The sequence below is a fragment of the Pongo abelii genome, chromosome 1 (genome assembly GCF_028885655.2).
Source record: "Pongo abelii isolate AG06213 chromosome 1, NHGRI_mPonAbe1-v2.0_pri, whole genome shotgun sequence".
Taxonomy (NCBI): domain Eukaryota; kingdom Metazoa; phylum Chordata; class Mammalia; order Primates; family Hominidae; genus Pongo; species Pongo abelii.
In genome coordinates this window covers 140,704,405-140,721,347 of record NC_071985.2, presented here as the reverse complement: position 1 = coordinate 140,721,347, position 16,943 = coordinate 140,704,405, and the positions used below count along the sequence as shown (strand labels likewise).

The 16,943-nt window shown below is 41.5% G+C and overlaps 1 protein-coding gene across 4 annotated transcripts in view; it reads right to left on the bottom strand.

Annotated features, from left to right (window-relative positions):
- Window positions 1–16,943, bottom strand: part of GLMN (glomulin, FKBP associated protein) — a 63,468-nt gene that overhangs the window by 25,237 nt on the left and 21,288 nt on the right. For all 4 annotated transcript variants that reach the window (XR_656301.4, XM_063728405.1, XM_002810603.5 and 1 more), the window contains exons 8-11: window positions 4,590–4,777; window positions 2,837–2,890; window positions 1,219–1,249; window positions 1,027–1,116 (exon numbers count right to left, since the gene is read on the bottom strand). Coding sequence is in view for 3 of the 4 variants with exons in the window: in XM_063728405.1 (XP_063584475.1) it covers window positions 1,027–1,116; window positions 1,219–1,249; window positions 2,837–2,890; window positions 4,590–4,777 (363 nt within the window). In the remaining variant the exon portion in view is untranslated. The remainder of the gene's footprint in view (window positions 1–1,026; window positions 1,117–1,218; window positions 1,250–2,836; window positions 2,891–4,589; window positions 4,778–16,943) is intronic.

Below are 16,943 nucleotides of genomic sequence, written 5' to 3'. Positions count from 1 at the left end.
CCATTCCAGAAAGCTAACTACAATTGATTTTTTAAGTGATATTGAGTAGAGTGTCACACAGTGTACTTTTAAAAGCAAATGATAATTTTCAATTATGTCTACAGTGGCAAGAAAATGAAATCAAATCTACAGAAATATAATTTATTAATTAAAAACAATCAAACAACATGTTAACAAAAACCATGTTTTTCTATTTAAATATTAGGAAAACCAGTTCCCACACTGAAATCTAAGGATTTCCTTGGATATCATAACTAACAAAAGAGTACTGGGCAAAATAAACCATAGGAGGGAAAAACAAAATGTGTATTAGTCTTTCTGGTAATGAGTCAGTGGATGCCTTAGATGGAGTCCTGAGAACTTGAGTTATGAGAAACATAAAGGAGCTTCATTTTCCAAGATCCCTACAGAAATAAAGTGTTAAAAGAAGAGTTATGCTTTTCTACTGGATGCTGTGCTATCAATAGTGGTGGCCTCTAATAGCTATTCGTGTTTAAATAAATTAAAATTTAAATTTAAAACTTAGTTCCGGCTGGGTGTGGTGGCTCACGCCTGTAATCCCAGCACTCTGGGGGGCTGAGGCAGGCGGATCACGAAGTCAGGAGATCGAGACCATCCTGGCTAACACAGTGAAACTCCGTCTCTACTATAAATACAAAAATATTAGCTGGGCGTGGTGGCGGGCGCCTGTAGTCCCAGCTACTCGGGAGGCTGAGGCAGGAGAATGGCATGAACCCAGGAGGTGGAGCTTGCAGTGAGCTGAGATAGCACCACTGCACTCCAACCTGGGCCACAGAGCGAGACTACACCTCAAAAAAGAAAAAAAAAAATTAGTTCCTTAGTCACATTTCAAGTGTTCAGTTTGGCTAGTGGCTTTCATATGGTCAAAGTTCTATTGGACAGCATTACACCAGAGTTTTCAAAGGTTGCAGAGAAGAGAGTGGGAAAGGAATCAGAAAAGACCTTACTTTAAGTTCAGAACAGGCAAAGGGCTATTTTCAATATTAGAATACATATTTTATTTACCTGAGGTACAGTAAGAAAAGTCTTGATTTCTAAGTACTGGTAAAGTAGACTATTGTCTTCTATTCTCAATAAACTATTCTCCAGCAGCTCCTACAGATTAAAATATATGCAGATACATATATAGTGAAGTCAACAGCTGTTATTTGTTGACATAACTATGTATTTAAGTTATAATGGGAACAAACATCTTACCAATCCTTTGGAGATAACAGACTCTTCTGTTCTGAAAAATAATATTAAAATTTATCATGAATTTGTAAACTATTTTAGAATGATACTTCATCTTATGAAAAATACAGCAAAAATTGAAATTTTAATGCTTTTAAAATGCATATCATTAAGAAGAAATTCTGTTGAAGAACTTGATCAAAAGTTTTAATCCATCTTTGATCTGTCTTTTGGTTTGGCTAAGGCCGCTAAATCTGACCAAAATAAATCTACTCAGAGATTATTTCCTAACTTCAAAACAATAGATCTTCAACAGCAAGTGCTAAGAAACTAACTAAACCTGATAAAACCAATGCTATATATTCCAGTTGATTATTCCGTAAAATCTTTCCGATTCTTTTTATTCAAAAAAAGACTCAATGACTCTGCAGTTTGGAAATCTCAAGAAAATGGGACTTAGATTCAAAACAATACATATTATCACTGTATAAATAACAGAAACTAAATGTAATGAATATAAAATCATTAAGACATACATAATACAGCAAATTTACAGAGTTAGTAACTACTTGTGCCAGGAGACCCTTGGAAATTCCTGCCTTGTATGCTGAGGCTTTGGACGTTGCCATGTTACAAATCTTCCTTCACCTGGTAAGAGGTGGGACTGATAAACTGTCACTAGTGTTCATAGAGGATAATTGCAAAGCCCTAACTGATCTCGGGGATAATTTAAACATGTTACACGTTATAGTGAAAGAAAACAAAGCATACAGTATTGTGAAATTCTTTAATTTCTGTCTAGAAATTATGTATACCTGTTACTCTGTAATTTCCTTTTTTTTTTTTTCTTTTGTGACAGGGTCTTACTCTGTTGCCCAGGCTGGACTGCAGTGGCATGATCTCTGCTCACTGCAGCCTAGACCTCCCAGGCCCAGGTGATTCTTTCACCTCAACCTCCCAAGTAGCTGGGACAATGGGCAGGCGCCACCACGCCTGGCTAATTTTTTATATTTTTTGTAGAGAGAGAGACTGGTTTCGAACTCCTGGGGTCAAGCAGTCCTCTCGCCTTGGTCTCCCAAAGTGCTGGGATTATAGGCGTGAGCCACCGTGCCTGGCTTTTTTTTTTTTTTTTTTTTTAAATAGAAAGTCCTGCTGCTTAGCACCTCAAATGAGAAAAGTTGTAATTGAATGACATCACTGTCAATAATCTAAATTATAAAAGGTGGAAGTCAAGACACCTCCTTCCTTTTGATGCAGTTCACAGACTGTGTCCATGAAGGAAAAATATGGATGAACTTCTTTTATTGACTGCCCTTCCTTAAGATGCAGGAGGATGCAGTGGGGTAGAGGTGCTTTAATTTACCAACTTTTGGAATAAGAGAAGAAACCTTAGAAACAGATGACTGGAAAAGCCCTTAAGACAAAATCTTAATACTGTCTTAGGTTTAAAATAAAACAGACTTTGGTGTAAAACCTCTTTGACTCATTTCTGTCTCTCTCGTGAATTATTTGCCTCGCTGTTTTATAAAATAACCAATTAATTAATGAGAGCCTAACAAAGAAAAGGCAGTCTCCGCTGATCTTAACAAGGACTATTTTAACACTACTATTTCATTTTGAGATACCATCTAAACGATCTTACCTTTTCAAAAAGACTTCAATGTGCCCCATATTAAACTGCAAAAGGTACAATGGGCTAAAATAGAAACAAAATAAATATATATATTATACACACACACAGAGATATGTACACACATACATACTGTTATGGGTTGAATTGCATCTCCCTCAAAAAAGATATGTTGGAGTCCTAACCTCTAGTACCTCAGAATTTGACCTTATTTGGAGATAGGGGTTTTTATGGAGGTAATCAATTTAAAATGAGATTATTAGGGTGGGCCCTAATCCAATATGACTGTTGTCTTTATGAAAAAGGAAAGTTTGGAGACAGACACAAGCACACAGGGAGAATAGCATATGAACATGAAGGCAGAGAACAGGATAATGCATCTACAAGCCAAAGACCATCAAAGATTGCGAGCAAATCACCAGAAGGCAGGGGAGAGGCATGGAGAAGATTCTCCTTCACAACCCTCAGAAGGAGCCTCCAGAACTATGAGACAAACTATTTCTGTTATTTTAACCATCCAGCTGGTAGCACTTTTTTACATGAGCCCTAGCAAGTTAATACACATATGCTGTATAAGTTATTTTGGTGATAGAATGTGATGCTTAAGAGTATAGCCTCTGGGGGTCAGACAGAACTATCTGCATCCCACCTATGCCACAAAGTAGTTAGTTAGATCTTCGGTGGTATATTAACTTGTCTAAGCCTGTTATTTTCATCTGTAAAATGAGAGAATGCTCTATTTCACAGGCTTATCATAAGGATGAGATAATGCATATAAAGTTATTAGCATAATGTTTCATACATGGTGAATATGCAAATGATAGCCAGTATTGCAACATTTACATACAAATGTACTCCTAGGTATATTCATATATAAATATACAAACTCACACAAATACCCAATGCCTATAAGACAAATACACAATCCTTATTATCATAGAACTCAAAGTCCAGAAGATATTACATTATAAAATTATATATTTTAAAAATAATTTTAATAAACATTGTGGGAAAAGAAGACAAGGTCAAGGTAATTATAATAGAAGGATTCAACCTAAATTGGGTGGTAGTGAAGGCTTTTTTCAGAAAGTGACGTTTAAGGATAAAGAGAATTCTAAGCATATACAAAGGCCAAATAGCAGGAAAATTCATAACATTTAAACTAGAAACAAAAGAAGGTCTGTGTCACTGGAGCATAGTAAACAAGAGGAAAGATGGTAGGAGATGAATCAGGTCAATTAAGCAGGGACCAGACCAGGCATAAGTTTGTCTCAGAAGTTATGCAAAGGCATTAAGACTTTATTCTTAAAGCAATAAAAAGCCACGGGAGAGTTTTCAGTAAGGGACTTCTTTTAAGGCTTCACTTTCTGTTATGTTGAGAATGTGTTAAATTAAAAGGAAGTAAAAGTGGATATATAAATCCACTCAGGATTACAGCAGTAATCCAGTGAAAAGATGATGATACTCCTGGGTACCTGGCTAGTTCCAGGGTGGTCTCAAAAGCTTCAAAACGAAGCCCAGTTTGTCATCTTCTGATTCTTGTCCCCACCATTCCCTTACACCTATTTCAACACTCCCCACTTTCATTACTCATCTACTGCTATCTTTAACAGATTATAGCTGGGATCATTCTTATTAAAAATAGCCTTTACTATTTATTTAAAATGTATTAGTTTGTTAATATGCATATATTGGACATTAGATAAATGAGAATTTTATGAAATTCCTTTTAGAATACATGAATAAACCAAACACTAACTCTTACCTTAAGACCATTGGAAGCTGATCAATACAGATGCCCTGTACAAATACTAGATATGCCAGAGAAGCCATTGAGTCTGCTAACTGTTTATCTTCTTCTTCTTCAAATTCAAGGTAATTCCAAGTTCTCTTTTTCCTTCCATGATTAAAAATCATTTTGGGGAAAGGGTGTCCAATTGCTGATAAAAAAGCCTATGAAATGGATAAAAAAGGAAACCATAGTACACAGACTCCAAGATGCCCCTCACCCTGTATTCAAACTCCATATTCTCACCAAGGGGAGGTGTAATCACTCCCTTTGAGCGTGAGTGGGACCTATGAGACTTGCTTTCAACCAACAGAATGTGCCAAGATGTCACTCCCATGATTAGATTATATGACAAAAGAGAAGGGGTTTCTGCAGATGTAATTAAGGTCCCAAATCAGTTGATTTTGAGTTATTCAGAAAGGAGACTATCCTGGGTGGCCCTAACTTAATCAGGTATATTTTTAAAGGGGGTCCAGGCCTTCCCTGAGAGTCAGAAACTCTCCCTTGCTGGCTTTAAAGAACTAAGCTGCCATGTTATGAGAAGGCTCATGGACAGAACTACATGGCAAGGGACCAACTACAGGCAGCTCCTAGAAGCTAAATGTGGTCCCTGGCTGACAGCCAGCAAGCAAATGGGGACCTCAGTCCTACAGCTTGGAGGAAATGGAGGAAACCTGGAAGTGGATCTTTCCCCAGTTAAGCTTCTGATAAGACTACAGACCCAGTCAACAACTGGCCTGTAGCCCAATGAGACCTTGAGCAGAGGACCCAATTAAGCTGTGGCTGGACTCCTGATCCATAGAAACTGTGAGATAACAAAGGTATTCTGTTTTAAACTGCTAAGTTTGCAGGAATTTGTTATACAGCAATGACAAACTAATACAGAAGCCAACAGCAAAATCGTATTTTACATAGTATTTTATACATGAGAAGTATTCTAAATTAATTCAGAATCATAGTTTAAAAAAAGTTTAAAATCATGAATTTTATGTATATTTCACAATTTTTTTAAAAACAGTGCTTCAGGGATATTTGAGAGCAATCCGAAATGTGAGACATACAAATATATGAAGCAAGGGTAAAGCAACTAAGATGAAGAATACTGTAGGAACAACGTTCCACTAACACTGTCTGCCTGTAGAGAGTGGGATGCAGGAACGCTGGGCAGGGCAGCTGGGCCTGAGGAAACACTGTTGATCTCTCAGTCATCAGGGTTCTCATGTGAGATGAGAAAGAGAAGCATCTTTGCATGAGTGGGTAGGACCACAGAGCTAAATAAAGCTTTATGCTCAGGAAACAGGATCACTCCTATGCCTCTTATACTGGTACTAATTCTAGTGTACTGGAAAGCACCTACCTTCAGAATCCACTGACACTGATTTTGAGTTTGGCTCTACCATTTACTAGTTGTGTGACACTGGATGAACCATAAAATGGCATAATACCTATGTCAAATATTTATTAAGCAGCTCCACAAAAAAAGTGTAAGAAAGTTAAAAGTCACAACAAACTACCATATAAGAGTTAAAAGGGAATGAATGACAAAAACAGCTAAAGCAGAATGAATAACTTCCACACAAGTCACTCTTTTATTCAATAAACACTTAAGTGCAAGGTGCTGGGCCTGACTTTGTGGGGAATTATAAAGCCAAGTAAGTCTTTTCCAGCCTTCAGGGAGTTAAAATCTGCTGATCCCAGATGGTTCCATTAGTCATTTCAGAATACAAAAAGGAACCATGGAAAATCATCCTCAGTCACAAGAGACTGCTATTCAGCGACCAGATGCTAAATATATACTGCTGCAGTGATTTTCAAAGCCATGCATTCTTGTTATAGCTACAAGACAAAAAGTTTATTGCACTCTTGATTCCAAATGTCCTTAATCATGAAGCTCCATTTCTTTATTCAGCCAATGCTACATGTGTTTTTTCCAGAGTAAGGTAGCCCTGTTTTTTTTTTGTTTGTTTTTTTTGGCGACAAGGTCTCACTCTGTCACTCAGACTGGAGTATAGTGGCATGATCATGGCTCACTGCAACCTTGACTTCCCCAGACTCAAGCAATCCACCCTCCTCAGTCTCCTGAGTAGCTGGGACTACCGGTACATGCCACCATGCCCGCTATTATTTTTTATTTTTTGTATTTTTTATGGAGATGGGGTTTCACCATGTAGCCCAGGCTGGTCTTGAACTCCTGGGCTTAAGTGATCTGCCCACCTTGGCCTCCCAAAGGCCTGGGCCTACAAGCATGAGCTACTGTGCCCAGCCTAAGATACCCTTTTTAAAACATCATTATATGCAACTAGATTCTACAGTGCTGCTCTGGATATCCGAAGTTCAATCTGTTCCCAAATCTGGGCCTTCACTATCTATCCACACACCATCCAGCAGTCTTGCTCAGACCCAGGCTGTACCTGCCACCATACAATTTCTCAATATTCATGGCAGCTTTTGTCCTTTCAGGAATGTTCCTGTACTACAAGCCTTTGGGACATTCTAGTAGTTCTGTACCAAAATAACTTGTACCAAAGTAAGGATGGCTGAGGCCTGTGAATCCCAATCACACCACACTTACCAGTACTTCTCCAGCACAGAACAGAAGACATCTCCTCATTTCATCTCCAAGCTGGTCTCACCTCTACTTCTAGAATGCTATGTGCATCCTTACTGCTGACTCTTTCTACTTGCAATGTTCCTTCTACTGAGATATTAGAACCACTCACCTATATCCTCAGTCTCTTCATAGGATGCTTGTTCTGCCTCACTGCTTTAACTAAACCTGTCTGATTTCTGGTGGGAGATGTTCATTCTCACACCTTTTATACCACAGGGCCTGGAATGCAGCTGTTGGGTAGGGGAGTACAGGTAGGGGCTTAGCATAGTATTGTAGTATTGGCTTTTTCTGTACTTTTCAACAAAAGCACATTTTCCTTTGATGCAGATAACATACTGTCCTTTTCTTTGTCATATGCTGACTTCCTGGTAATTTCCTGACATTCACTGAAGACTCTGGCACCTTCTCATAATCTTTTTCTCTACCCAATTCCTGCTATGATCCTGGGAAAATTTAATGTTCATGCAGATAACCCCTATAACAGGCTAGTCTCATGGTCCTTTATTATTATTAATTTATTTTTCAATCAAGGAGCAAGTCATTGCATCCACTCTCATGGTTCTCATTCTAAATTCTAGTGACCTTTAGTTCTAATCCATTTCAGTACCTAATCCCATGCTAGATCTCTGAACATCTGGAAGTATTCTGTATTTGATACTTTAAACTCCAATATGCCATTTTCTGACCAAAATCTCTCATCCTCTCTCTCCTAGCAATCTGCTTTTCTACTTCTGACTTCTCCAGTCCTGTGATTCCTTCATTTTGACCTACCTAGGCACTCCCTCCTAACCCCCCTTCTTTCCCTATCCAACCTGAATCATGGATTATTGACCAGTTGAACTATCTGCACCCTGTATTTCCTTCAGCAGTATCTACCCAGTAAAATGCCAGCCTTGGAAAAATAACTGCAATCTACCTTCTCTACTTCTACACACAGGGAGCTGAGTATTGCTGGATAAAAAAATACAGACTATTACCACTACAGTTGTGGTTTCCAAGCACCACTGAGTGCTCAGTACCACTGACTCATGTTTCCATGGTCTTCCACCATCTCTTTCCTTTCCCCTCAGTATTCCAAACCTTCACCAGTTTCCTTAAGCCCTTTTACTCAATGCCCATTTCTACCTCCTCATTATTAAGAGGTCATCTCTCCTTCTCCTAGAAACCTGAGGCCAGTGGGTTTGACTCCCCTAAATTGTAAGATCCCATTCCTGCTACAAATTTCTCAACATGTTTTCTTACCTTGATACCCATTAGTTCTTCCTCTCTAGGACTTCCCTTATGGCCTTGATATTATGTCCAGCCATTTGCTCATAAGCCACATTATTTCAGTTATCTCATAAACACTTGTATTTTTCTGTCAACAGTTTGCACCCCAACAGCTATAAACATGCTCAAGTCTTCCCATCTCCATTACCTTCCTACCCTTAGTTCATGTCTTCTAGCTATTATGTCTCCTTCCTTATTCATCCAAACTCTTTTAAAGAATAGCTTACACTAGTCATCTCCTTTTTCTCATCTGTGATTCATTCTTTTATCAACTCCACTCTGATTTGTCTCCAACACTATACTTAAACTGTTCTTGCTAAGATTACCAATGCCATCTTACTTCCTAAATCCAACAGAAGCTTTTCAGCATACCTCTATGCATTTAACAGTACTGATCACCTCTATCCTTCTGAAATTCTACTATACCAGTTTCTGTGTATTTCTACCACTTCCGACTTCCTTCTTGGGCTCATTTTAAGTGCTGGTACTCTCTAGAGTTCACTCCTGAGCCCTTTTCTCTTGTCACCTCTTTAGGTAATCTCACCCCCTCTCATTCAAAGTATCTCCTGGCCAGGTATGGTGGCTCAGACCTGTAATTCCAGCACTTTGGGAAGCCAAGGTGGGAGGATCACTTGAGCCCAGGAGTTCAAGACCAGTCTGTACAACATAGTGAGACTTCACCTCTACAAAACAAAAATTTTAAATTAGCCAGGCATGCTAGGGCATGCCTGTAAGTCCCAGCTACTCAGGAGGCTGAGGTGGAAGGATCACTTGAGCCTGGGAGGTTGAGGCTGCAGTGAGCCATGGTTGTGCCACTGCACTCCAGCCTAGGCCACACAGCGAGACCCTATCTCAAAAAATATACATACACATTTACATATAATTCTATATTAAATATACATATATTTACATATTAAAATATTTTAAATTCCTTAAAAACCTATTCTCTCTCTGGTTATTAGATATAAATTAAAAAAATTATTGTTAATCTTGTTAGGTGTTAGGCCGGGAACAGTGGCTCTCGCCTGTAATCCCAGTACTTTGGGAGGCCAAAGGCAGCCAGATCGCTTGAGCCCAGGAGTTCGAGACCAGCCTGGGTAACATGGTGAAACCCCATCTCTACCAAAAATACAAAAATTGGCCAGGTGGGACGATGTGTGCCTGCAGTCCCAGCTACTTGGGAGGCTGAGGCAGGAGAACTGCTTGAGCCCAGGAGGCAGAGGTTTCAGTGAGCCGAGATCATGCCACTTCACTCCAGCTTGGGCAATGGGAGTGAAACCCTGTTTCAAAAAATTTTAACAAAAGGTAATAAAATCTTGTTAGGTGTCATAATAGCATGGTGGTTATTTGTTTTTTTAAAAAAGCCCTTATCATTAGGGAAGCATCCTTAAAGACTTACAGATGAATTATGTTTAGGACTTGTTATACTACAGCAAGAAAAGGAGGAGGATAGATAAAACAAAATGGGCAAAATGTTCATAATTATTGAAGCTGGGTGATGGGTACATGGGCGTGTGCTATATTATTTTTAGTACTTTTCTGAATGTTTTTAAATTTTTATAATACATTTTTTTTAAAAGCACAAGACCCCCAGATTCTTGCTCTGTATTCTCTATCTCAAGTATTGGCACCTTCATCTACCCAGTTATCCAAGCAAAAACCCTCATCCGTGTTTTATTCTAAATCCAATCAATGACCAAATTTTGCCAATTTTACCTACTATAAAGTTCTCAAATCTGCCCTTTCTTTGTCTTTAAAACTATATCCCTACTAACAGAATGTAGCATAAATTTAGTCAATTAAAAAAAGGAAACAAACAAAAACTATCCATACATCTATACTCAGGCTCCCATCCTTTCTTACTTAACTCCCAAGGCTTCCCTACTTCCAATTTTATCCCAGTTAGTCATCTTCCTTTAAAGTGATGAATCCTAAACACAGTTTGATTACATCACTCCCAGATTTAACATCTGTGATACTGTGAAACATATATTTGCTCTTTGTTCCCACTTCCTGGGATATAACTCCTAAAATCCTTGGAATCTCCATAGTGATAAGTGTCTTTATGCTATTGAGTTGACTGATAGCTGGGTCTCCTGGATAGCCTCAGAATGGGAGCTGGTCCGTCAAGGGAACCAACCCTGTGATTAGAAGGTTGGACCTTTCAGTCCCACAGCCCTATCCCCATCCCACCCCAGTAAGGGAAAGGGGCTGAGTATTAACTTGATTACCAATGGTCAGTGATGTAATCAATCATTCCTACATAATGAAGCTTCCATAAAAACCCAAAATGATTGGATTCAGAAAGCTTCTGGAAGCTGAACGCACGAAGTTTCCAGTAGGGTGGTGCATCCAGGCAGGGTATGGAAACTTGGTGCCCCCTCCCCTATACCTAGCCCTATGCATCTCTTCATCTGTATCCTTGGTAATATTCTTTATAGTAAACCACTAAATGTAAGTAAGCAGTTCCCTGAGTTCTGTAAGCCAATCTAGCAAATTAATCAAACCCGAGGAGGGGGTCCTGGGAATCCTGATTTATTGCCAGTCAGAGCACAGGTAAAACATCCTAGGGCTTGAGACTGGCATTGGAAGTGGGGGCAGTCTTGAGGGATTTAGCCCTCAACCTGTGAAATCTGACACTATCTCCAGGTAGGTAATGTTGGAACTGAATTAGAGGACACCCAATTGGTGTCCATTGTACAACTGCTTGCTTGCTTGCCGTGAAGGGCAGGGGGCAGGGCAGGGAACTCCATACATCTGGTGTCAGAAACTTGTTATGACTATAGCAGGAGAAACTGAGTTTGGTTTTTCTACATCACCAGATTTCCTTTAATAGTTTCCAACTTTCATAGTTGTCTTCTCAAAATACATATCATATGTGATGGTGCTTATACTACCTCCAGGAGATGATACTGTGCTCTAGCACTGGCAACAATGAAGAGCCCCCAGACTTTTGTGTGCTCCGGAGAAAACCTTTCACCTCTCCTACTTCATCCCTCACAGCCTCTTCACTATTATCGTGACCATCAGCATTAACCTTATTAAATTATGTATTCCTAATTATATCAGTCACCAAGTCATCTCTCGTCTTCAGAATTTATTCCCATAAACTTCTAGCATCCCTTCATCTGACTCCTTTTTCCATCTCTCCTAAATGAAAATTGGCGCTCATCTGAAAACAGCTGCTTTCTCTGCAACCCTTCAAAAGACTGCTGTATTTTTCATCTATACCCATTGTACCACTGAGCCTGGGAATACATCTGTTCTCCTTGCTGCTTCTACACCATTCTCTCCCCATCCTCTCTAAAAATACCTCAACTCTGAAACTCATTTTTTATGACTTTACCATTTCTACTCCTCTTTGTTGCAGTTAGTAGACCCCAAGGTCACCCCATCACATGGCTTTCCAACATTATAATTCTGTGTGATTTAAATGTACAACCAAAGATCTTCTGATACTCTGAAATCTCAGGTATTTCATTTTCTCTAGTCCAATGACCTTGGCCTCTATCCTCTCCTTTAGAACACCCTCTCATAGTCACACCCCAGACATTGATACTAGTAACTATAAACTTTCCATAATACTATTTTCAAGCATCCTATTCTTTACACCTATTTTTTCAGTTCACCCCTTTTAGTAACCTAACTCCAAACATCTGTCACCCACACCAGGTTCTACAACCTAATGACCCAATCACCTTTTCACTGTCTCTTGCATTTAGTATGTCCTAACTTTACTCCTTACCCAGCTTAAATTCTATGTCCATCATTAAAGTCACTTTGTACATTAAAATCACCTTGCGGCTGAGCACAGTGGCTCATGCCTGTAATCCCTGCACTTTGGGAGGCTGAGGCAGGTGGATCACCTGAGGTCAGGAGTTTGAGACCAGCTTGGCCAACATGGCAAAACCCCAACTCTACCAAAAATACAAAAAATTAGCCAGGCGTGGTGGCAGGTGCCTGTAATCCCAGCTACTTGGGAGGCTGAGGCAGGAGAATTGCTTGAACCTAGGAGGTGGAGGTTGCAGTGAGCTGAGATCATGTCATTGAACCACAGCCTGGGCAACAGAGCGAGACTGTCACCAAAAAAAAAAAAAGGAATCACTTCCAAGATGGCCAAATAGGAACAGCTCAGGTCTGCAGCTCCCAGCGAGATCAACGCAGAAGACCAGTGATTTCTGCATTTCCAACTGAGGTACCTGGTTCATCTCACTGGGACTGGTTGGACAGTGCGTGCAGCCCACGGAGGGCAAGCTGAGGCAGGGTGGGGCATTGCCTCACCCGGGAAGTGCGAGGGGCAGCGAATTTCCCCTTCCCAGCCAAGGAAAGCCGTGACAGACTGTTTCTGGAGAAACGGTACACTCCTGACCAAATACTGTGCTATTCTCACAGTCTTAGCAACCGGCAGACCAGGAGATACCCTCCCATGCCTGGCTTGGTGGGTCCCACACCAATGGAGCCTTGCTCACTGCTAGCGCAGCAGTCTGAGATCGACCTGCGAGGCTGCAGCTGGACAGGGGAAGGGGCGTCCACCAATGCTAAGGCTTTAGAAGCTCACAGTGTAAACAAAGAGGCCTGGAAGCACAAACTGGGCGGAGCCCACTGCAACTCAGCAAGGCCTACGCCTCTATAGATTCTACCTCTGGGGACAGGGCATAGTAGAACAAAAGGCAGCAGACAGCTTCTGCAGACTTAAACATCCGTCTGACAGCTCTGAAGAGAGCAGCGGTTCTCTCAGCATGGCATTCGAGCTCCGACAGTGGACAGACTGCCTCCTCAAGCAGGTCCCTGACCCCCGCGTAGCGTGATTGGGAGACACCTCCCAGTAGGGGGCCGACAGACACCTCAAACAGGCGGGTGCCCCTCTGGGACAAAGCTTCCAGAGGAAGGATCAGGCAGCAACATTTGCTGTTCTGCAGCCTCCACTGGTGATACCCATGCAAACAGGGTCTGGAGTGGACCTCTAGCAAACTCCAACAGACCTGCAGCTGAGAGGTCTGTTAGAAGGAAAACTAACAAACAGAAAAGAATAGCATCAACATCAACAGAAAGGACATCTACACCAAAACCCCATCTGTAGGTCACCAACATCAAAGACCAAAGGTAGATAAAACCACAAAGATGGGGAGAAACCAGAGCAGAAAAGCTGAAAATTCCAAAAAACAGAGCGCCTCTGCTCTTTCAAAGGATCACAGCTCCTCGCCAGCAAGGGAACAAAACTGGACGGAGAATGAGTTTGAGGAGTTGTCAGAAGTAGGCTTCAGAAGGTCGGTAATAACAAACTTCTCTGAGCTAAAGGAGCATGTTCTAACCCATCACAAGGAAGCTAAAAACCTTGAAAAAAGGTAAGACAAATAGCTAACTAGAATAAACAGTGTAGAGAAGCACTTAAATGACCTGATGGAGCTGAAAACCATGGCACGAGAACTTCATGACGCATGCACAAGCTTCAGTAGCTGATTTGATCAAGTGGAAGAAAGGGTATCAGTGACTGAAGATCCAATTAATGAAATAAAGCAAGAAGACAAGATTAGAGAAGGGGGGGAGGAGCCAAGATGGCCGAATAGGAACAGCTCCGGTCTACAGCTCCCAGCGCGAGCGACGCAGAAGACGGGTGATTTCTGCATTTCCATCTGAGGTACCGTGTTCATCTCACTAGGGAGTGCCAGAGAGTGGGCGCAGGTCAGTGGGTGAGTGCACCGTGCGCCAGCCGAAGCAGGGGCGAGGCATTGCCTCACTCGGGAAGCGCAAGGGGTCAGGGAGTTCCCCTTCCAGGGGTGACAGACCGCACCTGGAAAATCGGGCCACTCCCACCCGAATACTGTGCTTTTCCGACGGGCTTAGGAAACGGTGCCCCAGGAGAGTATAGCCCGCACCTGGCTCAGAGGGTCCTACGCCCATGGAGTCTCGCTGATTGCTAGCACAGCAGTCTGAGATCAAACAGCAAGTCGGCAGCGAGGCTGGGGGAGGGGCGCCCGCCATTGCCCAAGCTCGCTTAGGTAAACAAAGCAGCCTGGAAGCTTGAACTGGGTGGAGCCCACCACAGCTCAAGGAGGCCTGCCTGCCTCTGTAGGCTCCACCTCTGGGGGCAGGGCACAGACAAACAAAAAGACAGCAGTAACCTCTGCAGACTTAAATGTCCCTGTCTGACAGCTGTGAGGAGAGCAGTGGTTCTCCCAGCACGCAGCTGGAGATCTGAGAACGGGCTGACTGCCTCCTCAAGTGGGTCCCTGACCCCGACCCCCGAGCAGCCTAACTGGGAGGCACCCCCCAGCAGGGGCAGACTGACACCTCACACGGCCGGCCAGGTACTCCAACACACCTGCAGCTGAGGGTTCTGTCTGTTAGAAGGAAAGCTAACAGAAAGGACATCCACACCAAAAACCCATCTGTACATCACCATCATCAAAGACCAAAAGTAGATAAAACCACAAAGATGGGGAAAAAACAGAGCAGAAAAACTGGAAACTCTAAAAACCAGAGTACCTCTCCTCCTCCAAAGGAACACAGTTCCTCACCAGCAACGGAACAAAGCTGGACGGAGAATGACTTTGACGAGCTGAGAGAAGAAGGCTTCAGACGATCAAATTACTCCGAGCTACGGGAGGATATTCAAACCAAAGGCAAAGAAGTTGAAAACTTTGAAAAAAATTTAGAAGAATGTATAACTAGAATAACCAATACAGAGAAGTGCTTAAAGGAGCTGATGGAGCTGAAAACCAAGGCTCGAGAACTACGTGAAGAATGCAGAAGCCTCAGGAGCCGATGCAATCAAATGGAAGAAAGGGTATCAGCCCTGGAAGATGAAATGAATGAAATGAAGCGAGAAGGGAAGTTTAGAGAAAAAAGAATAAAAAGAAACGAGCAAAGCCTCCAAGAAATGTGGGACTATGTGAAAAGACCAAATCTACGTCTGATTGGTGTACCTGAAAGTGACGGGGAGAATGGAAACAAGTTGGAAAACACTCTGCAGGATATTATCCAGGAGAACTTCCCCAATCTAGCAAGGCAGGCCAACATTCAGATTCAGGAAATACAGAGAACGCCACAAAGATACTCCTCGAGAAGAGCAACTCCAAGACACATAATTGTCAGATTCACCAAAGTTGAAATGAAGGAAAAAATGTTAAGGGCAGCCAGAGAGAAAGGTCGGGTTACCATCAAAGGGAAGCCCATCAGACTAACAGCGGATCTCTCGGCAGAAACCCTACAAGCCAGAAGAGAGTGGGGGCCAATATTCAACATTCTTAAAGAAAAGAATTTTCAACCCAGAATTTCATATCCTGCCAAACTAAGCTTCATAAGTGAAGGAGAAATAAAATACTTCACAGACAAGCAAATGCTGAGAGATTTTGTCACCACCAGGCCTGCCCTAAAAGAGCTCCTGAAGGAAGCGCTAAACATGGAAAGGCACAACCGGTACCAGCCATTGCAAAATCACACCGAAATGTAAAGAACATCGAGACTAGGAAGAGACTGCATCAACTAACGAGCAAAATATCCAGCTAACATCATAATGACAGGATCAAATTCACACATAACAATATTAACTTTAAATGTAAATGGACTAAATGCTCCAATTAAAAGACACAGACTGGCAAACTGGATAAAGACTCAAGACCCATCAGTGTGCTGTATTCAGGAAACCCATCTCACGTGCAGAGACACACATAGGCTCAAAATAAAAGGATGGAGGAAGATCTACCAAGCAAATGGAAAACAAAAAAAGGCAGGGGTTGCAATCCTAGTCTCTGATAAAACAGACTTTAAACCAACAAAGATCAAAAGAGACAAAGAAGGCCATTACATAATGGTAAAGGGATTAATTCAACAAGAAGAGCTAACTATCCTAAATATATATGCACCCAATACAGGAGCACCCAGATTCATAAAGCAAGTCCTGAGTGACCTACAAAGAGACTTAGACTCCCACACATTAATAATGGGAGACTTTAACACCCCACTATCAACATTAGACAGATCAACGAGACAGAAAGTCAACAAGGATACCCAGGAATTGAACTCAGCTCTGCACCAAGCGGACCTAATAGACATCTACAGAACTCTCCACCCCAAATCAACAGAATATACATTTTTTTCAGCACCACACCACACCTATTCCAAAATTGACCATATACTTGGAAGTAAAGCTCTCCTCAATAAATGTAAAAGAACAGAAATTGTAACAAACTGTCTCTCAGATCACAGTGCAATCAAGCTAGAACTCAGGATTAAGAATCTCACTCAAAACCGCTCAACTACGTGGAAACTGAACAACCTGCTCCTGAATGACTACTGGGTACATAACGAAATGAAGGCAGAAATAAAGATGTTCTTTGAAACCAACGAGAACCAAGACACAACATACCAGAATCTCTGGGATGCATTCAAAGCAGTGTGTAGAGGGAAATTTATAGCACTAAATGCCCACAAGAGAAAGCAGGAAAGAT